The 25,984-nt window shown below is 35.5% G+C and overlaps 1 protein-coding gene, 2 non-coding genes and 1 pseudogene across 3 annotated transcripts; all 4 read right to left on the reverse strand.

Moving 5' to 3' along the window:
* Positions 1 to 1,872: 1,872 nt before the first annotated feature.
* LOC132266978 (uncharacterized) lies at positions 1,873 to 2,954 on the reverse strand. The gene is made up of 2 exons (XM_059768011.1): positions 2,554 to 2,954; positions 1,873 to 2,480 (listed from the first exon to the last, which is right to left on the reverse strand). Exons 1-2 carry the CDS (start codon positions 2,632 to 2,634, stop codon positions 2,004 to 2,006), a joined length of 558 nt encoding a protein of 185 aa, XP_059623994.1. The 5' UTR covers positions 2,635 to 2,954; the 3' UTR covers positions 1,873 to 2,003.
* Positions 2,955 to 12,333: 9,379 nt separating this feature from the next.
* Positions 12,334 to 12,490, reverse strand: LOC132267853 (U1 spliceosomal RNA). Its single transcript, XR_009469106.1, has one exon. It is a non-coding gene; the product is annotated as a U1 spliceosomal RNA (small nuclear RNA).
* Positions 12,491 to 15,089: 2,599 nt separating this feature from the next.
* On the reverse strand, positions 15,090 to 15,249 carry LOC132267865 (U1 spliceosomal RNA). The gene has a single exon (XR_009469110.1). It is a non-coding gene; the product is annotated as a U1 spliceosomal RNA (small nuclear RNA).
* Positions 15,250 to 18,402: 3,153 nt separating this feature from the next.
* LOC132267876 (U1 spliceosomal RNA) lies at positions 18,403 to 18,551 on the reverse strand (annotated as a pseudogene).
* Positions 18,552 to 25,984: the final 7,433 nt, after the last annotated feature.

The following is a 25,984-nucleotide window of genomic DNA, read 5'->3' on the forward strand; positions in this document are numbered from 1 at the left end:
CTCTTTGTACATGAAAACTGGTGGTTACATTTACAGGTGCCATATTGATTTCTATAAATAAAATGGTTAGTATCGTAATATGTCTCCAAAAAAAAAAAAAAAAAAATTAAACAAATTTCAAATCAATACTTTATTTAGTTGTTGAGAAGACGATAAAGAAAGAAATATTTGGAATTTATGGTCCTCCAGTAGATTGGAACAATCCAGAGTACAAACCAAGAAATTTCTCATTTTTTCTTGTATAATTGGTGCATATTCAATCAATGTCCAAATAAAACGATTTTGGAAACCTTCATAGGCAAAAATGTGACATGAAGTGAAAACAGGATTTGATGTGCAGATTTGTTTCCTCTTCTTTTGATATCTTTAGGGTTTGCAGGTAATGGATTTTCATTTGCAACTAATAGTCCTCATCTGACACTGGCAAAGACTGATCCAAGACCGACATTATCGATTTGATGAACTCGAACTCTTTTTATTTTATTTTATTATTATTATTATTTTTATCCCAAAGATTTTTGTGATAGTTAATCAGAAGCTTGCAGTTTCAAAATGCAGTATAACTAGTAGTTATCTGAAGTTCAAAGGGATATTTGGAAGCCAAAATTGCAGTACCAGATAGCATATGTGTGTGGGGTCTCTGTTTGAATTATTGTTTCTTTTTGGATAAAAAGCCTTAAGAAAAGTTAAAACACCTTAAAGGACAGGCTAGCAGTATTGATGTCATAAAGCTATCGACAAATTCGAAAAGTATGCTTTTTAACAGATGAAGCATCCAAAAGGATTTTCAAATTCAAAGATTAGAAATTATTTACAGAACACACCATATGCAGATATGTATTTGCTGGTGAGGACAGATGAAGCATCCCAAAGGATTTTCAAATTCGAAGATTAGAAATTATTTAGAGAACACACCATATGCAGATATGTATTTGCTGGTGAGGCCTCATTCGTTTGAAACACGAATCTAATGTTAATCTCAAATGTTAATCTCAGATAGACAAATTAGTTCTAGTCTCATTGTTGGTTGGGAAAATTTTCCAATCTTTGGGTGGAAAATGAAGAACATATGTAGAAGAGTTTTGGAAGGGTTCAAAATTAACAAATGTAACGCGGATTCAGTGCTCTCAAATGCAACGTTAGATATATAGATTGGGGCAACTTGGAAAAGAATGAAAATAAAAATTAGATGATGTGTTTCTATGAGTACCACCTCCCAAGGTGAAATAGCTCTCGGTGACTTAAAATCCCTTTTGGGGTTCATTTCTGATGGGTTTTGGTAATTTTCGCACTTGTTATGTTACCCTAGTGCGAGGGTATTTATTCATTCTGAACTCTCTGTATCCGCTGCTTTTTTTATCATCGTAGTGAAAATCCCTGCAACCCTTGGGCATAGCCCTGATTTTGAGTGAACCAAGTAAAATATGTATCTTCTTGTGTGTGTGTGTGTATTTGATCTCTTTCTTGTATTTTCTATTTAATTTCGCAACAATTTCATCATCGTCGTCATCATCCTTGCTTTAATCACATATATATGATATTTCGAGTTTTATTCTTTTCATACAAAGATATGTCATACACAATTGCCCAATGTTCAACTAATATAAATAGTTGGTTGTATTCTAATTTATGGATTTTACTTAAAATGGGAGACTCAAAGATCTATAGAAAACAAAATGACTAATTTACTAGGGTTTGATCAAATGAAGATGTCAACATAGAGATGATTGAAGTTGTGTTTTCTCATGTATGACAATATAGGACTTAAGAGATCTTAACATTGAGCTAAGTGAAGACATGTTTACCTAATTTAACCATTTTGATGACTCTTCAATAGTCATGATAATGATGTACAGATATGAGACTCAGAAGTTCAGTGAAATATTCACCTTAATAGATTGTAATGGATTTCAAGAACCAGAGTAATAAACCAATCCTCACACAAACAAAGAAGAAGAAAAATCCACACAAACATCAATTATATACCGAATCCAATGATTTTCTCAAGCCATGTTCAGACTTAAAGATTGGAAAAACCAAGGCTGCTTAACTCTGTCTTGTCTCAGTTGTTCTTCAACATCAAAACTTTTCCCTCTAGCGCTAATTTGGTACGAATCCGGCACCTCCACAAGTCCCCAATTGTGACTTGTGTCCTTCATTTGATGAGTCCTTGGACTTGACCTCTTCACGTGGCTCGAGCCTATGGAAGACGAAGAGAAGCCCCATCCGGATTCAGAATGACTTAGCATTGTCTCGGATTTCTTCCTCCTATAGTAACTTGCAGGGCCGAGTGTTAGCTCAATCTGGCTCTCCTCTTCAATCTCCGCCACTCCATTAATTCCATCTGATTCAGCAATGTGCTCTTCATGGTCTGCAGGCCGTTCCAAGTCAATCCGGTTCACCCCAATTCGCCTAGTATTGCTTTCAATACTCCTCATTAGGATCTTCTGAATCCGATACAAACGATGAAGTTCATATACCTGCAACATCATATCATATTCAATCAAGCTTTGCTGTACTAAAAAAAAAGTACTATTATAGGAAGAAAAGTACCTGCTCTTTGAAGGTTTCTTCGTGCTTTAACATCGCCATCTTCATGTATTCTTTGTCAAATGGATTCATAAGTTCCTCCATTGACACTCAACTTTGTTTTTGTGCTCTTTTTCCAAGTTCTATGTCTTGAAAAAGGGCCAAAAAAGTGTAGTCTAGCTCAGAATTGGATCTTGATAGCATTATATGTATCCAATTTGTTGGTTGATAAATGAATCTATGATTATGTTCTCTTCTCGATCACACCTACCTGTGAAATGAGAGAGAGAAATATATGAAAGAATGTGTATGATTTTGTACTGATTTGACTATCATACAAGAAAGTTTAATTTAAGTAGAAGAATCTAAATCAGTGTAATGAGTTTTGAACACTCTATTATAGATGGACTGATAAAGGCTAGTGTTTTTTAGTAATAGTTTGTTGGTTTGTTGGTTTGTTTTTCTTACATTCAGACACCACTTTTGGTCCACAATAATAGATTTTTTTGTATCAGAAGACTCCCAACACCTATGGCTAGCCCTCATTTTCATCAGTACAATAATGGCTTTAGCACATGTAATTTGGACATCTTTTACCAGTGTTATCCTTTTCATTTTCCCAAGGACATCCCAATTACCTACACCCTCTCTCTCTCTCTCTCTCTATATATATATATATGTATGCACATATATATATATGTATATATATATATATAGCATTTCCTCATAGCATCTGATATATATTGGTCTCTTTCATGTTTTATTCACAATTAAAATTGATAACTATGTACAAGTAGAAATGTTGTCTTTAATGCTTTTGAACTCTCAATTTATCATATGATTGCCTTATGACCTCTCAAATTCTGATAATTTTGACACATATACTCACACAGTGGGATGCTAGCTACTAAGTTTTCCACGACAATCCGAATCCGCTTGTACCGACTATGTAGTAAAAGAGTGGGGGGCCCACCACTTATTGTGTCAGAGTTGAAACAACCTATTCGACTTGTATAGCATTGTTCAATCCATACGCTATCACAAGAACTGAATAAATTGATTAGTCAACAAAAATTGGTACAAAATCATCCATAAAGTCTTAATTAATCTCTCTCTGTATGTATATATATATATATATATATATATATATATATCTCAAATTGTTAAAAATATAAAAACTACACAACAAAATGAAATTTTCACATCCGCAGCCCCAAAAATAATCAGCATGTTTATGACATCATCTTAATTCTCAGACAAAGAAGTTACATATAAAAGAACAAATAAATAATTATCATTTCGATTATATTAGAAAAGCAAGTAATATTCAATATTCAAATAAATTTCTAACAAACAAACTGTAATTTTTTTAAATTTTTTTTCTAAATTCTTCACCATCAACATCACACACACACACACACATATATATAGCAAAAGCTAAGAAATTTAGAAGGACAGGAAGAAAGTTCTGACCTATATTTGTCATTTGAATCACATGCAGGAGCTGAGAAAATCACAACTTTTTGTTGTCTTCAAGAACATGAAGAAATAAGACTACTTTCTTGCATACATGAAAGCCAACCTCAGTCACAACCTTTGTTTGACACAGAGTACTCTACAAAACCTTCCTTAGCTCCTCATAATATTGTCATCAGTTTATACTGCAAAAATAAAAATAAATAAATAATAAATTATCTGTAGAAGAATTAAAGATTCTATCTGTTTCTTCACACACAAACCAAAGTATTGATGGTTGCCTTTGGAGTTTGAGGCATGCCAAACAAATCTCAGTACCTAAGCCAATGCTATTCAAGTTTTGTGAAAGAGATGCTTCAGACAACTCCAGCAGTGCACATAATATTAAATTACATATAATAACACCTCTAATATATATTATATGAATTATATATGTGTGTGTGTGTGTGTGTGTGTGTGTGTGTCTTATGTTGTGGATCACAAAGCCTTACACCACAATAATCATCAAATTAACAGCTTGGCCTGCCAAGTGAATCACATGCAACCCAAAAAATTTTAAAACCATATATAACAGTTGTCTTAATAATTTAGAAAAATTAAATACTGAATAACATGAGCTAGGATGAGTAATTAAATAGGTAGGTAAGAGTTCTATGTCACATCAGAACCATGTTTCTCTTCTAGAACTTAGTAGTTTAGATAAAGTGGACTTATATTGGAGAAATTATTATATGATTTGAAATTATCTGTTCAACACAATTTATCACGTAATCAAAAAGTTGAATAAGATTGACATATTATATTGTGTGTCAACTTGTCCCGAACCATCTAATAATTTTTTTTTTATATTGCGGTAGACACCATACACCATAGGCTTGTGCATAAGTCAATATAACTTGACATAAACATAACTTTATTTTATTTTTATTTTAAAAAGATGTTGAAATTTACATATTGAACTATGTAATTTTTTTTTTTGTCCCAGTGGTGGTCGTACGTTATGTGGTACCATTGTAATAGTCCTGACCATATCTTCTTAAATCCATGTACTACTGTATAAGGAATAATACGGAATAAGGATCATGGGTCCTCTGTATATATCCATATATTGCGTTGTTAGATGTGGTTTGATCAGTTGGATTTAATGATCATCACTATTTTAATGATAGAAAGTGGGGTCTGAATTTTTTTGTGGGTATTTTTGTGTGTATATATATATATATATAGTTTAATACGGGTAGTTATAATTTTATAGTAGGGGCATACAACTTCTCGAGGACCTTCTTATTGTTATTCAGTATTAAAGAAAATAATAATAATTATTATTATTTAAGAGTGTAGTGAATGTGTTTTTAACTATAGGGAAATTTCTATAAATCATTTTTTTTTTTTTTTTTTTTTACAACATTTAGAAAGAGCTAACAACTCATCATGGCCATTGACAATATGTGGGATATTTAGATGCGAATCTTGATACGTGTGTGTGTGTGTGTGTGTCAATGGACTATGGAAATGTAACTCACATAATCTTTCGCAACGGATATCGCTCTCACATTTCCCGAGCATTCATTCAAATTCTTACTATTTATGATTTAATTTTACCGTTTTTACGCTTTACGTGACTTAGGTCCAGATTAGAGGATATAGGCTAAGGAAATGTGATTGTATAAGATGTATTTAATATATATATAATGTGACACCTAATATATATGTACATGTACTACACATTATATGGATATAGAATTGTAGATCCCCATCTTATTTGGGGGATGATAATTTGGTTTGTCTTTGTTATGTTGCAGCTGTACAGGGACAGATAGGAAGAGGAAGATCCAAAGAATTGGACAGGAACTAAACAAGTGGGATATGAGATGGAACTCGAACTAAAATGAAATCCATGTCATGTCTGCTTGTAGTTATCAACAATAATTAGGATACTCACATGCATGCTAGGCACATGCATGTGGATAACCCTGTCTCCATATATGTTTATATGTAGATATACATATATACATGTACGTACTCGAATCCCCTACTGGTGAGTCTGTCGTGATTATATATGGCTTATACAATAATTACACGTACATTACATGTTTCATATATATGTTGCACTACTTATGTCCCTTAAACAATAATTATACATTATTTATGTAACAACTACATTATGTATATTTGTATAAATCTAGATAGTGTTTTTCATGTATCGGTTCAGTTCGATTCAGTTTCATGTCCTAACAATTTCGGTGCCACCAAAAGCCATACCGAATCGGACTGTGTGTAACCCTAGATATGTAGTAGCAACCTTTTTCATGCATGTATCTGTTGCCAGGGACGGACCTTAAAATATTATTATTGCCCTTTCTGAAATTATTTAAAAATTAGGTAAAGTACAATTATATCTCTTGAGATTTGCCACAAGGACAGATATATACAAACACACCCTTAAATTGATTGAAAAGACGGAATTGACCCTTAATATTAAAATCAATCTCATTGTAAAATATCTAACATATTGAAATGTCAAAAGTACCCTTCAGTAAATATTAACCACAAAATGGCGCCAGATGCCCATCATCACCACCGTGGTAACCCCTTCCTCCGCTGATCCCCTTCTCTCCATGGGCCGCGATCCCTCCCAATTCACCGAACCACCACTCAACCGCCTTATCCCCGAATTCTTGAACTGTGCTGTCAAAACACAGGCAACTTATATATGCTTGTCTTTATGACAAACCTTAAGGAGTGTCATTCTATTTTACCTTTAAAAAATTCATGGGTAAATTGCAGTGACACCCCCCTAAGTTTGTATAAAAGACAAGTTGATACAACTTAAACTATTTTTGGACAATGACACTCCCCAAGTTTGCAAACTTGAACAATAACACCCCATTCTATGAAAAAGGAGTCAAATACAGCCTTAATTGGCATGAAATGTCTAATATGCTCTAAGATATATTTTAATTCTCATAAAATGACCAAACTACCCTCTCCCTTATCTATCTCTTTTCAATCCTTTTTTTGTGAAACAGTGATTCTCGTCTCTTTCTTTCAACTCTCTCATCTGGGTGGGGGCGGCGAAGGTCATGGATGAAATGGGTTCGCCGAAGTCAATTTTTGGTGGTGGGGTTGGATATGGCAGTGGTCGGATGTGCGTTGGAAGCCGTAGCCATTTCAATCTATCTCGTGGTGCTGGCTCAGCGTTGTCTTCTAAGCTTTCCCTTTTCTTTTTGGAATATTTCATCATCAGAAACAACTCAAACAAGGTCTTTTTTGGGTTTTACTTGCTTTCTTCTAAAACAACTGATTAATCACTTGTGTAAGCTTACCTTTTTCTTTGACAAAAATTTTCCCAATTTGGTTCTTTGTCTAAGATTTGAGATTCTGGGTTCTTGTTATTCAGTGGAAAACTTTTGGTTTTTTACGTTTCTCAATTGGTTTTGTATATATATGTATATCTTTTAGATGGATATAGAACCATAGGTATTAAACCTAACAAAGAATTTCACAATCTAGTATAATTTTCTTCTAAATTCCTTTTGTTGGATATGTGGGTTTTGTTTTGCAAGATCCACTGTCCTCCATTCATTTGCTTCTGCAAGCCCTCTTCTGCCCATCTGTACACGCCTGGGCCATTGAAATTGGAGATCAGCCCACATGTCCCTTCAACAGTTGTGTCTTCTGTTGATAACACTTCTGGCGTTCAGATATCTGGTGAGGCCACAGAGGTCAAAGAAGAGACCTTAAATTTGGTTACGGGTGTGATGGGGTGGTGGGGTGCGTGTGTTAAAGGGGATAATGCCTAATTTGGGGGTGGTTGGGCTCCTGGTCGTGGACTGTGGTGGTGGTGGTGGTGGTGGTATTTGGGTGTGATAGTTGTGAAGTGATCCAAACAGGTTATTTTGGTCAATTTATAAAAAATTATAAAGTTAATCTAGTCAACTTTGAAGTAAAAAATAAACATGTATTTTCATCACTTTTGGAGTGTCTTTGTTCAGTTTAGTAATCAAGAGGTGTTATTATCCAAAAATAGATTAAGTTGTATTTACTTGTTGTTAGGCAAACCTAGGAAAGTGTTATTGCAATTTAACCAAAATTCATTATTGACCCCTCCACGTAATATTCCTGTCTGTTGCGATATGATGTAGTGCATTGTAATAAAACAAGATCCAGATTTATATATATATATATATATATAGATATATTTATTATACAATATATAGATATATTTATAATTTGAGAAAGAGAGAGAGAGAGAGAGAGAGAGAGAGCACGCGTTGCCGGGGCAAGAAGGTGCAGCAGCACGGGGTAGTGGGTCCTTTGGGGTTGGCTGAAAAGGCTGAGCCACGGGCTTGCACTGTTCTTTGGTCCCAACTCTTACATTTATATATATATAATATATATATATAAACTAGAGAGAGAGAGAGAGAGAGAGAGAGAGAGGGGTTGGTTTGGAAACGGAATCATGTGAAAGGCACATATATTCAACATCTGCTAAATGCAGTACAGATTGAGGAGGTACAGGAATTTACTCACTTGTGTTCCAAATTTTTAGAACATGACTTAATGGGAAATCTAATTTCTGCCTTGTCGGTGCAACTTGCCCAAAATTATGAATCTATTTCCTGCGGAAGGGAGGGATCACGTTTCCTGGTTATGCACGTTCAGCGTGCAATACAATATTTATATAAATAAATAAATAAATATATGTATTGTTATTGTTGCATAAGAAGTAAAATTAAACTATATAGGGTAGTTATTGTATAAGGATGAATAATTATTACATAGTTATTGTATAAGGATGAAAAATTATTACATAGTTATTGTATAAGGATGAAAAATTATTACATAAGTAATGTAATAACATATACGGAGTATATATATATACACAAAAAGAACTGCTCACTTATACGCTAGTGTGCAAGGATATATATATATATTTATATATAGGTTTACAATTAATAGATTAATAAGTGAATCTAATTTTTTTTTTTGGCATTAATTTCTATCGGTATTTTTTTTTTGTTTATAAGATAAAATACACTGACCTCATGAGGTTTTGTTGAATATACATTGATTTCCCCTAAAGTTTTACCTTCTTAAATGTCAAATTATTATTATTATTGTTACATATATATATATATAATCTCTCTCATATCAGACTTGTCAGGCTTCTTATTATGTCGAATATACATTGGGTTTATCAGATATGGTGTACCATACTTGGGAAGAAAGGAATGCCAGAATCTTCAAGGAAAGAAAGCTTCGCAGAGGGTTGTCTGTGCTAAGATTTCTTCCACCATTGCTGCTATTTTGAAGCTTGGCTGTCTTAAGGATTGCTCTGCATCTAGATCTATCCTCATGGACCGGAACATCTCCCCGTCTTCTACAAGACCTCCTCCGCACCCTCCAGACTGAGTTACGACGGCTTAGCTACGAATTGACTTCACCGAATTGAGTTTGGCCTCTTTTGACGGCCAGTGCCGTTAATGGTAGTTATTCATTTGGGATTGGGTTACTCCCCTTGTTGGGCTGGTTTCTGTAGCTTCATGCTGCTTTGGGCTTGTTCGGTTTTACTGGCTTAAGGCCTCTTGTAGATATTCTTAATCGATGAAAATTGCTTTAATTTTTGAAAAAAAAAAAACTTTTTGCGTCAGTAAACATGTTAAACGTTAACCAAAGAAAAATATGTGTGGTATATATTAACGAAACTCAAAAAAAATAAGTATAATTTATCCATATTCATATAAAAAGACAATAATGTTTCCCAAACAGATCTTGCGCTCTAAAGCTACAAAATATCTCCAACCATAAATTGATTTAAACATCAAAGTCGCGCCAAAATAAGAGAAGATATCTTCATTTCTTTCTTGAATACTACTGCTCGACCAATGTCCTTGTGGCTGTTTTATCTCCCATGTGCTTCTCTTTTTCTTTCTCCTGTGCCCTAGCTAGCATATCAAAAATTAATCACTAGAAGGAAAGAAATAAAAAAATAAAATAAAATAAAAGCCAAAAAAATATGCAACATATAAATATATAATATATAGATACATACACATACAAAAACACACACATATATATTATTGTAGTACATTGGATCATGAGTGTAGGCCATTAATATATACATTTTGTGTCGATCGAGCCCAGATAAACTTTTATTTTTTTGTATTTTATTTGTTTTGTTTCTCTCTCATCTATTGATTAAATCAGTGGTCCTGAGTCCTGACCTTATGTTTCTGCGAATTTTTTTTGTTTCCTGTGTCATGATCACGGGTGGGATTATGCATGAAACTAGTGATTAACTAATCCTAAATCTAAAACATTAATGATGACGAATGGTGGAATCTCAAGTTTAACTTGTTTAAGTAATGTTAAATATTACTCCATATTTCGGGAGTGTTATGCTAAGTACAATCACAATTAACTTGATCGTTGCATTATGTAAGCTCACGACAGCACTCTGTAATCTAACGACTGTGCTCAAACGACCGCATTAGTCACGACCGTGCTTAACACCGTGTTACCCTCTTTTTACAGTTCGTTGCAGGACCTCTTTGTCATCTATGGGTGAAGCCTAAACCCGTCCCCTCATGCCTACAATAATATATTAATTATTTCTTATTGTAAGAAATGAACTGTATTGATGACAAATAGTTTATATTGCTACCTATGTAACAAGTAGTAATTATTATAATTATATGGTCTTGACCAACTACAACCTCACATATAACACATTTATTTACGTGTTAAATTGTGACCGAGCGGAACCATGTAGTTCGGACAATGTACTTGTTCAATTAGGTCCAAATGCTAGGGTGTTTGGAGGATAGATGACGGATGGAGGTTTCAAAGCCACTTGAGCTCAATTAATGGCAGACGTGGCCTCACAGTCATAAAGAAGTCCTTGTTTAGTGGAATGGCTGTTCAATACAAGTTGCAATTTTTAGAAGAAAAAAAAATTTTAAATTAAAGAGGACTTAAATTTATCATATTAACTCATTACATGGTAAAAACTATTATTTGGAAACCATAGAAAAATCTCAAGATACATGCATTTACAACTAAACCATCTAAAGGTTATTACAATTGTCAAAATAAAATTGTGCATATGTACTTCTATGCACAATTATATGACAATTATACACTTTTAAAAATAATTAATACTATTTTATCAGTAATGAAAGTATTAAATAATAAATAAATCTATTGTCCAAGCTAGTACAGGAACATCCTCATCTACCCAAAATTTTTATTTGTTTTTTTTTTAAAAAAAAAAATGAAGAAGAAAAGAAGAGTGATTGCATCATATATTGTAATATCACCATTATTTGCTTTCTATGGATAAACTTTAGTAATTGGATCATTGTTTGCATCCTCATTTTACCCACAACCTCTTCTTAATTTTCAAGTTAACCTTAAAAGTTGCTGCACAGTTTTGTAAGTCTTTCTTTTCTTTTCTTTTTTCTAAGAAAGAAAATTTTATTATATTGTGAATATTTTACAAAAACCAAGGAGGCTTACCTCCCCAAACAAAATCAAACAGTACAAGGCTACAAACAGAGCACACCTAAAGCCAACCAGCTACCACAACAGCAGCCCAACATGCACAAAGGCTACAAAACCCAGCCAATAAGACTCCTGCATTGAGGTCTGGGAAGGGTTGAATGTACATAAGCACGGACCCATAATAGGATTAGTGGGGGCGAATGCCCCATTGAATTTTTTATTTTTGCATTTTACACTCAAAATTTTAAAATTTATGAAAAAGACTCCATTGAAATTATAAAAATGGACTCACCATATAAGTTTGACCCCACAAATTAAAAGGCTGCTCCTCTCACAAAATTTTCTAGGTCTCATTAGATGTACATAGCCTTACCTCCTTACATGCGGAGAGATTGTTTTCTTATTTCGAACCATTGAGTTCCACATGTCACAATGAAACAACCTTACCATTGCACCAAGACACGTCATCCAAATATTTCCAGGAAGCTTAAGCATCCAAATATTTCTTACTTCCACCATATATTGCTTAGCCAATTTTATTCGTTTGATACGCAAGCCTCTCTCTTTTTCTGGAAAGCACACTTCATCTCCCCCGACATACCTTTACACAACCAGGGGTCATATCAAATCATTTCCATAAGAAATTTCTTCGAAGTTTTTCAATGTCCACAATTATCTTCTCAATACTGCAACCTACCTGCAAAAGTTCAACCTGGTGGACACTAAGCATTGGAAGTTTAAAATAGCTAGTATCTGGCAAAAGTTTAGATCTAGATTGTAAAATAACTTTAAAAACTCCAAACCTTAGAATAATATATTGGGCAAGGGCCGCGCGAACGCAGCCCCGACTACAACAAATTATGACGTAAGCTCCACCACTTAGGTAAACCTTAGGCAGGCACCCTCCTGAGTGCAATGGAGGTCACCAATCTTGGCCATGGGCCTTCTTGATCACCCATGGACCCGTCCAGGTAAGTATGTTGCTTTGTTGGCTTCCCATGCCTTATATACACAGTTACATAGCTGTCTCGCTTTTGTAAGTTTCCGATGTGGGATCATAAAATGCATTTTCACAACCCCAGTTTCTAGAAAAAAACTATGAACCAATAACACCAAGGCCTCATTTGCTTATTTCTCAGTGTATTGAATTCTCTGTAACAAAATAAACAAAACCAAGATAGTAATCAAGATCAAAACAAGTACTTTTTTTTTTTTTTTTTTTTTTTTGTCATTCTTACAATAACTCTGGGAATTATATGAATTAATCATTAAATTCAAGCTAAACATTTTTATACAACTACACAAAATTTTCACTTGCCAAATTCAAAATTCAAGTTCCATATAAAACCCGTATAAAAAACTGGGAACAGAAAAGGAAAGCACAAGAAAGTGAACAGAGAATTGAAACTGAAAGAAAACTAACCCTGTTCAATGAAGCGTGAAATTGATTTGCCTTTGGATTTCAGGGTGTTTTATTACAAGCTTGAAGTAGTGACTGAGTGATTGCAAAAAACAGAAGAAATTGGATCCCCTCTCTCTCTCTCTCTATATATATATACATATATGTATGTATGTATTGTGTGCTTGTCACACAACCATTTTGTTGACAGTTTGGCACTCCTAAACATTTATCAACGCTTCACACAATGCGTTTAATTTCAAAGAGCTGATTCAGTGCTGTTAAGCGCAACATAAAAATCTAAACATCAATGTTCATCTAAATGCAAATTAGTACATGCTTAGATAATGGCACGTATTCAACTCATACCCCCTTCCACTAGTTTTCATGATAATCAAACATGGAAAAATAAGTTCTTATGAAAAAAAAAAAAAAAAATTGATTCTATTTTCTTTTGTGTCTCTACATATAAATAAACCATCACATCTTGGAGGTGAATAGTTCAAATCATCTTAGATTACTCGCAGAAATTTTTTCGATAATTGTGAAGTTGGCCAGTGTGTTATTTAAAAAACCAAATATTAATACTTGAACCAGTTCAACTGCCTTTGAACCAGTTCAAGTTTGCCAGACCTGAACTGAAGGCTTTTACACTTAGAAAAATTTCGCTTCTTTTTTAAAACATACAATGCATGCAAGTGTTTTTACCTTCTAACTAAACTTCCTAAAGTGTTGTTCTTATCTTTTGTCGAAATCGTCAAGCTATCGATCACGAACAACTCTTCAATTCTGCTTCCGATCTCGAACTTGAAATTTGAAATTAAAATTACAACTCGATTGGACTTGTTTTGACAATGAAATTCGCCAAATACAAATTTTATATCTCACAACCTCTTCTGTCATGATTGTGCTTAACACAGCTCTTGCCTCTTGTGATGACTGAGGAATACAGTGCTCTCTTTTCCCATCCAGCACTTCCATAATCTGTGCATTCCGAGAACTATATTTTTTACCTCTAGGCGAAGCCTGGATCTGTCCCCTCATGCCTATAAATAATATATTAATTATTTCTTATTGCAAGAAATGAACTGTATTGATGACAAATAGCAACAATGTCTTGTTTAAGTTTAGTATATATATATATATATTATTATATGGTTCGAGACTCTATGATCTTGGCCAATAACAACCCTACACAAAAATAAATGTGTTTATTATTATTATTTTTTTTATTTGTATGTCAAGTTGTAAATAACTAGAACTATGTAATAATTTCTTAAACAAAAGAGCTATTTAGCTACCCATGTTACGAGAAAATTTTCTTTGTGCAACGGGCGCATCTGGATTGTCCGGTAATACAATCGCACGACCAATCACATGAGGTCACGTAAACAAAAGTGAAATACACCTAATAGAATACTAACACAATTGCTTACTTGCCAACATATTATTGACCCGAGATCAATGCTCCCAGTACCAGCTCATGTAATAATTTCTCTCGCTCACAAGCCTCATTTGTTCAATTAGGTTCAAATGCTAGGCTGTAAGTAGGAAAGATGACTGATAGAGGGTTTAACAACCACTTGGGCTCAATTAATAGCAGATGAGGCCTCACAGTCATAAAGAAGTCCAGTGAAATGGCATTTCAATAGAAGTTGCAGTTCACCCCAAAAAAATTAGAGGCCTTTTTGAGTATTATTTAGAAACCATTGAAGAATCTCAAGATTTATGCAGCTAAAACTAAATTCACTTGTGACTTAAACTTAAAAAACCATCTAAAGGTTATTATAACTGTCAAAATAAAGTAAAATAATTATTATTATGAAACGCACACTTCTGTGCATTATCAGTGACCTATTTTCCGTGCATTACCAGTGACTTATTTAGTTGAATGTCCAACTCTCTGAACAGGTGTATCCATGTCCGAGTGATTAAAACACACACAATTGTAGATTTTTTAAATAATTAATATTGTTATATCAATAATGACAGTATTAAAAAATTCCCGTGTACACCAAATACAGGGACATCCTCATATACCCAAAATTATACTGTAGTATTCCTTATTATTCGATCTTTCAGCTAGTGACCAAGGTCTAGGTTGAGTCCAAGCATATAAAATAACACACTTCCAAAACTCTCTAGCCTATATTAACAAACACTTTGAATCATATGTTTGACTGGGCCGCACAAATGCAGGCCCCCACTACAACAAATTATGACATGGACTTCACCACTTGGGTAGACCTTAGGCGGGCACCCCTCCAAAATACAATGGAGGTCATCAACCTAAGCCATGAGCCTTCTTAATCACCCATTGACCCCATCCAGGTAAGTATGTTACTTCATTGGCTTCCCATGCCTTATATGGATGTTCTATAGCTGTCTCACTTTTGTAAGTTTCCAATGCGGGATCACAAAATGCATTTCACAACCCAGCTTCCAAAAAACAACCATGAACCACTAACATCAAAGCCTCATTTGCTTCTCTCTCTGTGTTTGAGATTCTCTGTAACCAAATTAACAAAACGAAGTCCCTTTTTTTTGTTCATACTGACGATTACTCTGGGAATTATATGAATTATACATTAAATTCAAGCTAAACAATTGTATACAACTACGCAAAAATTTTGACTTCCCAAATTAAAATTTCAAGTCCCATATAAAAAACTGGGATCAGAAAACGAAAGCACTAGAAAGTGAACAGAGAATTGAAAGAGAAAGAAAACTAACCCCGTTCAATGAAGCGTAAAATTGATTTGCCTTTGGCTTTCACAGTTTTTTATTACAAGCTTGAAGTAGTGACTGAGTGATTGCAAAAACAGAATAAAGTGGAGCCTCTCTCTCTCTATATATACACATATGTAAGTATGAACGAATTGTGTGCTTGTCACACAAGCATTTTGTTGACAGTTTGACACTCCTAAACATTTATCAACGCTTCAGACAATGAAAGCGCTAATTCAGTGTTGTTAAACGCAATATAAACATCTAAACATCAATGTTCAACTTGTGAAACTCCAACGAAATGCAAATTAGTACATGCTTAGACAATGGCACATATTCAGCTCACACCCCCTTCTACTAGTTTTCGTGATAATCAAACATGGAAAAATAAGTTCTTTTGATGTGATCTTTCTTTTCCCTCTCTAAATCAGTAAACTAAATAGTCAAATACTAGAATCTGCTTTAAGAAAAGAAAAAAAAAAAAAAATTTTGATTTTGTCTGCTTTTTGCGTCTCTACATATAAATAAACCATCACTGGAGATTGAGAGTTCAAATTCTCTTGGACCACTAACAGAAATTTTATCGATAATTGTGGAATACACGTGGAATGGGGATTGTATATGTCCGATGAAGGATTATGGGATGCTCTCAACGTGAAAATAAATAATTAAATAAAAGGAGAAAACATCTTGGAAGTCGAGAGTTCAAATTCTCTTGAATCACTAACAGAAATTTTTTCGATAATTGTCGAGTGCATTTAGAATGGGGGACTATATATGTCTGATAAAAAATTATAGAATGCTTTTTTAGAGACCCAACACCATCATCGTGAGAGAAAAAAAAAAAACATACACATGAAGTAAGTCTTGGTGGTTGACTGGTTGTCCATTGCCAAAACTTCCTACTAATTTCTCTATATTTTTGCATAGTCGAGTTAACGGGCTTGAGTTTGGGCCTATTAAAAGTTAACAAAGTCCAGGCAACGGTCCAAGCTCCCCCAGGCACAGCCTATGACGTACTAAGTTGGATCCATTTTGGTTCGAAAAACTTAAGTCGGTTCCGGATCCAACGTCGGACAAGTCTTCCCTTATTATATTAATATTCTATACGCTAAACTGATGGATAAAGATTTTTTCCATTACTTCTTTTTTTTTTTTTTTTTGGGTATTTCTTCGTTTGAATCAATGGTTTAAAACAGGCGCGACATTTGTTCCTTTTATTAAACAACAATACTATGTTATTTTGAAAAAAATAACCCAAAAGTTAATCAAGTGTTCTAAGTCATCTAATGGAGTATCTAAAAAGAAAAAAGAATATATATATATATATATATATATATATATATATATATTGGATGAGTCTATTTCTCCTGCAAAAAGGGTACACTAAATGACATTACCTTGTACCTATAACCTGCACGGTTACGTAGGTGAAATGCCATAATCATACAATCTTCAAGAGCCAACAATCTAGGCTTGTTTGTTCGATCCCAGTGGTGAAAGTTTCTTGCACTGATATATAAGTCATCTAATGGAGTATCTAAAAAGAAAAAAGAATATATATATATATATTGGATGAGTCTATTTCTCCTGCAAGAAGGGTACACTAAATGACATTACCTTGTACCTATAACCTGCACGGTTACGTAGGTGAAATGCCATAATCATACAATCTTCAAGAGCCAACAATCTAGGCTTGTTTGTTCGACAACAATCTAGGCTTGTTTGTTCGATGATCGAACAAACAAGCCTAGATTGTTGGCTCTTGAAGATTGTATGATTATGGCATTTCACCTACGTAACCGTGCAGGTTATAGGTACAAGGTAATGTCATTTAGTGTACCCTTTTTGCAGGAGAAATAGACTCATCCAATTCCTATGTACGAGACACAACCTATTAGCTATCACCCTACACACGCGTACACACACACACACACGTATATACACACTACCATTTAGCAATTCATGTATATATGCTTTTATTTTTGCATTTTACACTCAAATTTTTGAGAATTTATGAAAAAAACCCCACTGAAATTACAAAAATGGACTCACTATATAAGTTTGCCCCCATAAATTAAAAGCCCACCCCCTCCCTCCCTCACAAAATTTTATGGGTACGTCATTGTGGATGTACATAGTCTTGCCTCCTTACATGTGGAGAGATTGTTTTCTTGTTTCAAACCATGAGTTCCACAAGTCACAATGGAACAACCTTACCATTGCACTAAGGCTCACCCTCCAAATATTTCTAGCTAGCATAAGCATCCAAATATTTCTTACTTCCACCAGATATTGCTTAGCCAATTTTACGTGCATATCTGCGTTATTCCAAAATGACCATGTGTTTGATACACAAGCCTCTCCCTTTTTCTAGAAAGCACACTTCATCCATTTACACAACAAGAGGTCATATCAGAAAATAAAATAAAAAATAAAATTCCCAGAAACTTAAGTAATTTATTGATGCAAGGACGAACATGGGCCTTAGGGCCAAAGAATCCAAATATTTCTTACTTCCACCAGATATTGCTTAGCCAATTTTACGTGCATATCTGCGTTATTCCAAAAATGACCATGCGTTTGATACGCAAGCCTCTCCCTTTTTCTGGAAAGCACACTTCATCCATTTACACAACAAGAGGTCATATCAGAAAATAAAATAAAAAATAAAATTCCCAGAAACTTAAGCAATTTATTGATGCAAGGACGAACATGGGCCTTAGGGCCAAAGAATATACCAAAAAAGCTGAATCATATATTGGGCAGGGGCCGCGCGAACGCAGGCCCCCACTACCACAAATTATGACGTTGGTTCCACCACTTAGGTAGACCTTAGGCTAAGTGCAATGGAGGTCACCAACCTAGGCCATAGGCCTTCTTGATTACCCATTAACCCCGTCCAGGTAAGTATGTTACTTTGTTGGCTTCCCATGCCTTATATACACATTACATAGTTGTCTCACTTTTGTAAGTTTTCGATATGGGATCATAAAATGCATTTTCACAACCCCAGCTTCCAAAAAAAACAACCATGAACCAATAACACCCAAGCCTCTCTGTATTGAATTCTCTACAACAAAATAAACAAAACCAAGATAGTAATCAAGATCAAAACAAGCCCTTTTTTTATCATTCTAACAATAACTTTGGGAATTATATGAATTAATCATTAAATTCAAGCTAAACAATTTTATACAAATACACAAAATTTTCACTTCCGAAATTCAAGTTCCATATAAAACCCTTATAAAAAACTAGGAACAGAAAAGGAAAGCACAAGAAAGTGAACAGAGAATTGAACAGAAAGAAAACTAACCCTGTTCAATGAAGCATGAAATTGATTTGCCTTTGGCTTTTACAGTGTTTTATTACAAGCTTGAAGCTGCAATGAAAATGTTCTCTCAATTTGAAAAACTAATTTCTTACGCTTCAAAATATCTCAAACACTATTCCCTCTCTTTTCCTTTTATTTATAGATTTTTACAAGTATTCTATAAGCTTCTTCTTTCATCTTCATATTGGGCCGATCCCTTAGGCTTTTCTTTGTATATAGATCCCCTTCATCTCCCTTAAGATTGGGCCTGGAGATCATCTTAATAAGGATTGGGCTTGTTGGGCTGTCATCCGATCGGGTCAGTAGCTCTCTCCCGATCCAGTTCTCAGTGAGATGGGTCACACCCAGCCCATTTTATTTTTTATATCTTCACCTGCCCCCTAATATCTCCCTAATTGATTAGGGTGAGTTACCGAAGAGATATAATAATGACATGACTGCTGGAGGCGGTGACATAGGGAAGTGAATGGTTGGTTCAGTGGCCCATGTTTTGAAATTTGAAATCTTATCATTACCTTGACTCTTTCGTCATTGAGCCCTTTTTCCTTTAAAACCCCTCACCTCATACTTTCATGCTTTTCTTCTATCTCCCCTATCTATATCTTCGGGTATCAATTCCTTTGCTCCTCTCCGTCAATAACCAGGTTCTCTCCGGCGACTCTTCCTTTTGCAATTCTGCGTCTTCTAATTTGCTGTCGTGTGTTCATCAGATCCTCTTCTTAAGGTTAGTCCCAATCCCCTATAACTTCTCTAGAACTTTACTCTTTTTCTTTTTAAAAAAAATAAGTAAATCTGAGAATCTCACCCATCACTATATAAAGGTTCCCGACTTAGAAACCCTTCGTGTGAAGTACGAAATACCTAGCGATGTTTTTATTAGATTCTACCCCGAGGGTTTGGATGAAAGAACTGGCGAGGGTCTTCTTCTTGAAGAGATCCTCTTCTCCCTTCTCCATTTAAACGTAATCAGGTTCCCTTTGCATCCGTTCTTTTGCTATGTTTTTAATAAACTAGGAATTTCTCCTCTTCAAGTTAATCCCAATTTTCTTAGGGTAATATGAGTCCTCTTAATTTTAAACCGTGATAGGAATCTAGATCTTGACATCTTGGACCTTCTTCTTTGCTATCGAGTCACTAAACTCAGGACCAATGATATGTACTTCTGGCAACGGCGCCAAAACTTGGTGTGGTCTAGTCGCGTGTGTGCACCAAAGTTGCAATGAAAGTGTAGCCAATTTTAAATTTATAAAATGCCACCACTAACTCTAACTACTAATATAGCTAGGGTGAGTAGGGATCATCCTAAGGGATTGGGTGCGTGCTTGAAATGGAAACAAGGTCGGATTAGTAGGTTGAATGATCAAAAAGTGTTTTGACTGGTTAATTAAACTACAATGTAAATAGATTCAATACAAAGCAATTGAAATAAATAAAGGGTAGAGAAGAAGAAAGAGAGGTCTTGGGATCTAAAGGTCACCACTAAACATAACCATTCTAGATACTCAATGTGTAATGAATGAAAGGAAACATTTGTTGCAATATAAAGAGGTGCGATTGATTGAATCGACAAGCATAGATTGACTAATTAAGTATACATTGTCTACACAACCTAGTGAATAGCACAATATATCAAACTAAGTCATTATTCCTTCCTTTAAGCTCACAATCAACACACTAATAAGTTAGATAATTATACTACTTGCATTCCCAAGCATGGAATATCAAACAACAAGCATGAATTGTCCTCCTATCTAAGAAAGTAAAGCTACTACATTATATCTAAGCTAATGACATGGAAATTAAACTAAGGTAGAGGCATAATCCATCAAGAAATGAGTATGAACCATCAAACAAACCACAAGAGTATTCTATTTAAGCATTATGCCTTGACAATTTCTAGATTCATAACATTAATACACATAGACATACATCAATATCACAAAACAAAGAGATAAATACATGAACATCTATTCTAGCATACATAGACATATGGATAGAATGAAATGATTAATTGGAAGTATTAATCAACATAAATCATAATAAAAACAAGATTCATATATAAATCAAATGTCAAGACAAGATTCAACACAAATCCCCTCAAAATACAAAACATCAAGGTCTAGAAGGCATGCTTAGGGCTAACTCTAGCCCCAATAAGATGTTTAGCCACTCATTGATGTAGTCATCCAACCCTCAAGGGCCATCTCCATGGTAGGAATGATCTTCTTCTTGATGGAAACCCTAGAAGAATGAAAGAACTCCCAAAAAGTGTATGTCTCTCTAAACTCTAACCTCCTCTCCAAGATAGATTTGATGATATGATATTCTATATGAGATATATGAGTTATGATAAGATATGATGTAAAAATGGCTCAAAATCCTTATATAGGTAGCTCAAGTGTCACACCCAATGGTCAGGTCTCGTGCACTATGGTCCCTTCAATGATTGCACCACGAGCCATCTTTTAATAAGCTAGACTCTGTTTTATTTTGGACTTGAGGAGGTTCGATCGATCGAATTCAGATGAGATCGATCGAACTGTGGCCAGATCCATCGAAGTAAGGCCAGATCGATCAATCCTTGGCGGTGCCTTTTTGGAATAAGACAAATCTGAGATATTTTTGGGATATTTTGGGAAAAAAACAAAAGTAGTAGGTGGGGATAAGATCAAGGAAGTTCGATCGATTTGAAGAAAGTTGGATCGATCAAAGATGAAAATTCTTGAGGATAAGGACAATGGGTTTGATCTATCATGGTGAGGCTAGATCGATCAATGTGAGATCGATCAAAAGTATTCCTGATCGATCGAAGCTTACTGTTTTCCACCACTTTGTTTCCACTTTGCTCCATCCTTCCATTCAGCTTGAGATTGCTTCATTTATGCTCTAATGTGGCTGAATTGACTTATTTTTGGGATAAGCACCTGAAAAGGGCAATAACATGAAATTAATCTAAAACGGGAAAATAAAATAGATAAAGGTTGTAGAATACTTGAGCTTAAGGGGTTTAAATGCGCACTTTTAAGTGCTCATCACCTTCCACTTCTTTCCCCTCGAAAAACGATCCATATGCATAAATAAATTTTTCTCTGAAAAAGGTTGGAAAAGTAATTTAATTGGGGCTAATGGAGCTTGGCAGACTCCAATCGCTCGGATTTTTCCTACCCCGACCACTTTTGGGGAGTGCTCTATCCCCTTATACAAAAAATTTAAAAAACATAAGAGCGATTGCCCTTGTGAAGTTTGTCTTCCGCGCTTCTACACTTTCCTTTGCCGTTCTTTCGGCATTCCTCATGATGAATTAGTTTTCAGTGTTTGTAGGGTCATAATTGATTTCCTGAAGGAGAAGGTACTGAACGTCATTCATTCTGCTTCTAATCTGCTCACTCCGAAAAATCTTTCTGACATATCAACTTTGGGTGCTACTATAGAGGAGATACAGTTTCTTTCGTTCAGCAGGAAAAGGAACCCTTCAGGAGCTGTTCCTGCAGCTTCTCCAGTAGATGTTCATATTGTTTCTCCGAACCCTAGCCAGTCTATTTTTGAACCTCCTAGATCTAATCCAACCGAGGTTCCACCCACCACGTTGAATGGCAATCCTTCTGAGGCTTTTCCATCAACAGGTTTGAATATTGAGGGATTTCCTCCCTTCCGAATAACTGTTTTGGAAAAAAGTCTGGGCAAGAGACCCTAACCAAAGGGTGGGTCCGATCAAGATGACCTTTCTTTGTCTCAAAGGGCTAGGATCCTTAGGGTCACCACTGCCTTCCTAGCATCACAGGTGTCCAATTCTGGAAATGAGGCAGTAAGAACTTCAACCTCTCTCTTAGGAGTGATTCAATGGCGTCCCACATTCAAACGGGAGGATAGAATAGTTGTGGCTCCCATAGATTCTGTGCTCAAGGATGGTGGCACTTCTTTCACTTTCTATAAATGCATATGGACCCCAAGAGACCTAAAAATTCAAAAAGAAATGACCACCAAAGAAATGTACAACCGTTTTCCCTCGGCTACTGTGGAGGTAACCCTTTTTAATCCCTTAACAAACTTTCATTTTTCTCTTATTTGGACCCTTTCATATTCGTATTGAATGTAGCAGAACGCTTGTGTCTCTATGCAAACTTTGTTCGGGATGACCACCATGCAAAGGCATTTTGAGCTAGCCAATATGAAAATAAAATCCCTCTCCCTTGGGCTTGACACTGCCGTCAAGGGTATGAACACAACAAAGGCAAAAAATGAAGAACTATTGGCTAATTTAGTTGACTCAGAGAAGGAAAAGAAGGATCTGAAAAATGAAAGAGACACCCTAAAGAACGAGAAGGACTCTCTTTATGATGAGATGGACGCTCTGAAGACCGAGAGAAATGTCATGCAAACTGAAAGAGATGTCTTGAAGGTTGAGAAGGGAAACCATCAGCGCTCTTTAATCTTTGAGCAGTTCACCCGATCAACTCTTGAACAAAAATCTTCAGATGAGCATACCGCTTTGCTAGGTATTATGAGCAGAGTTGATGGTAGTATGAAAGCTCTTCATACTCGATTTTCCCAGATACAGAGACGGTTTTATATATCGTTCTCCTCCTGAAGGTCAAAAGAGCTCCTATGCTGGTCCGGACGATGTTGACGCATTCTTGGAGATTGACCCACCGAATGATTATACTGATCCAATTCCTGATCCCGCTGAACATATCTTCATAGAATATAAAGAAATTATGTCCTCCGGGAACATCCCTGCCATTCCTATCAATCGTCTTCTGAGTGTCTCTCCCATTTCCACCGTTGTTCCTCCTGCCTTTGCTACTGATGATAGAGTTATGCCAACCGAGGAAGTCATTCACCTTGATTCTCCCCCTAGAGGTGATGAAACGGTCAATGATAGTGAGGAGAATAATGGATCAGCCAGGGGAGATGAAAGGATGGATTAGAATCTCGTGGGCCTCTATGTTTGTTTCATTTCATTCTGACGTTACTTTTTGTAAACCCAGAATTATTTTGTAGTGATGAATCAAATGAGAATTTTAATCTTGCCAAATGTTTGTAGTTCGGCTTGTGCTTGTCTATTCTTCACTTGACTTTTATTTGTGCAAGTGTTTGGCATTCGGCTCATAGTGCCACTTGCCACTTACTTGATTAAGTGATTGGCGCTCGGCTAGAACGCCATTTGCCACTTGACTTTTATTGGTGCAAGTGTTTGGCGTTCAGCTCATAGTGCCACTTGCCACTTACTTGATTAAGTGCTTGGCGCTCGGCTAGAACGCTACTTGCCACTTTGCTTTTTATTTGTGCAAGTGTTTGGCGTTCGGCTCATAATGCCACTTTCCATTTACTTGGTTAAGTGTTTGGCATTCGATTAGAATACCACTTGCCATTTTGCTTTTTGTTTGTGTAAGTAATTAGCGTCCAGCTCATAGTGCCACTTGCCACTTACTTGGTTAAGTGCTTGACGTTCAGCTAGAATGACACTTGTCACTTTGCTTTTTATTTGTCCAAGTGTTTGGTGTTCGGCTCATAGTGCCATTTGCCACTTATTTGGTTAAGTATTTTTTTGCACAACAATTTTTAAAACAAATGAACTCCTTTCATAAATCTTGCTTGATCAGTACATTGACATTTACATGAGCACAATTCTAAATGAATATTGTTCAGACTGGAATTTAATCTTATGATTTTATTCTACTGGTAGTATCTTTTTAAGGACGTTACATTCCATGGTTTATTGACTAGTCTTCCAACCATCATCTCTAGAGTGTATGCCCCATTTTCTACAACTCTATATGGCCCTTCCCATGGTGGCATCATCTTCTTGACAATGCCCACCTTCCTTTTAAGAACTAAATCACCAGGTGCAAAACTTCTATGTCTCACCTTCTTGTTGTGACTATTCATGAGCATTTGCTAGTAAGAGGTGAGCCTTACTGCTGCTGCATCTCTTTTTTCTTCCAGTAGATCAAGGTTAAATTTTAACATAATGTCGTTCTGATCTTGATCCCACACTAGACTTTAAACAATCGGAACTAAATGTTCAACCGATATTATTGCTTCAGTACCATATGCCATAGCGAATGGGCTCACCGGTTGGTCGTCTAGGGGTTGTTCGATAAGCTCATAAGACGTTCGGCAATTCGTCTAACCGCTTACCCTTCTTGTCCTCAAGCTTCTTCTTAATACAAGCAAAGATTGTCCTATTTGTGATTTCAGCTTGCCCATTAGCTTATGGATGGGTAATTGCTGCTAACTTTTGATTGATCTCATACTCCTCCAGCAGGTTCTTTACTTGCTTACGGTCTAGATTGTTTCCATTGTCCATAATGATTGATCTCGGCACACCAAAACGACAAATGATGTTGCTCTAAATGAAGCGTCTTACTTGAGTTCGAGTCACACTAGGATACGGTTCGGCTTTGATAGCCACTAATTGACTCTAGAGGGGGGTGAATAGAGTCAATGCCTGATTTTTGCAATTTATAAAAAGTAATTTTCAACTAACTATCATGCAATAATCAATTGAGATATTCAAGCAACATATATCACAAGTGACAAGTATATAAAAGAGATAGAGATAAGAAATTGCAAAAAATGACTCGGCGATTTTATGAGGTTCAGAAACTCCTACTCCTCGGCTCAAGGTCCCCCTTAAGACTTCCCAATTTCACTAGAGCTTCTCCTTAATAGTGGAGAGTAAACCTTCAATTTGAAGTAATACCTTGCTTCTCTTCCTTACTAGGAGAACACCCTTCTCCTAGGCTTTCTTTTGGGTCACACCAACCCTTTACAATAAGTTGTAATAGAAATGAAGTGTACAATGAATCTCTCAAAGATAGTAGTACAAAGTTTTGCACGCAACTGTAGTAAAGGTGAATATATATCTGAAGCTTAGAATCACCACAGTGGAATGAAATGTAAGAGAGGAAATGGAAGCTCAATGAATGCTTCTTTAAATGATCTTCAAGGATTGTAGAATGCTCTCTTTAATGGTGTGTTTACTTAGAGAAATATTACGCTCAATA

The sequence above is a fragment of the Cornus florida genome, unplaced genomic scaffold (assembly GCF_030987335.1).
Source record: "Cornus florida cultivar Cherokee Brave unplaced genomic scaffold, ASM3098733v1 CherokeeBrave_3.0.0_Hap2_Chr07, whole genome shotgun sequence".
NCBI lineage: Eukaryota > Viridiplantae > Streptophyta > Magnoliopsida > Cornales > Cornaceae > Cornus > Cornus florida.

Coding starts and splice junctions, on each gene's coding strand:
- LOC132266978 (XM_059768011.1), bottom strand. CDS start 2,634: ATGGAGGAACTTATGAATCCATTTGACAAAGAATACATGAAGATGGCG. Junction 2,481..2,553: donor AAGAAACCTTCAAAGAGCAG/GTACTTTTCTTC, acceptor ATGATGTTGCAG/GTATATGAACTTCATCGTTT.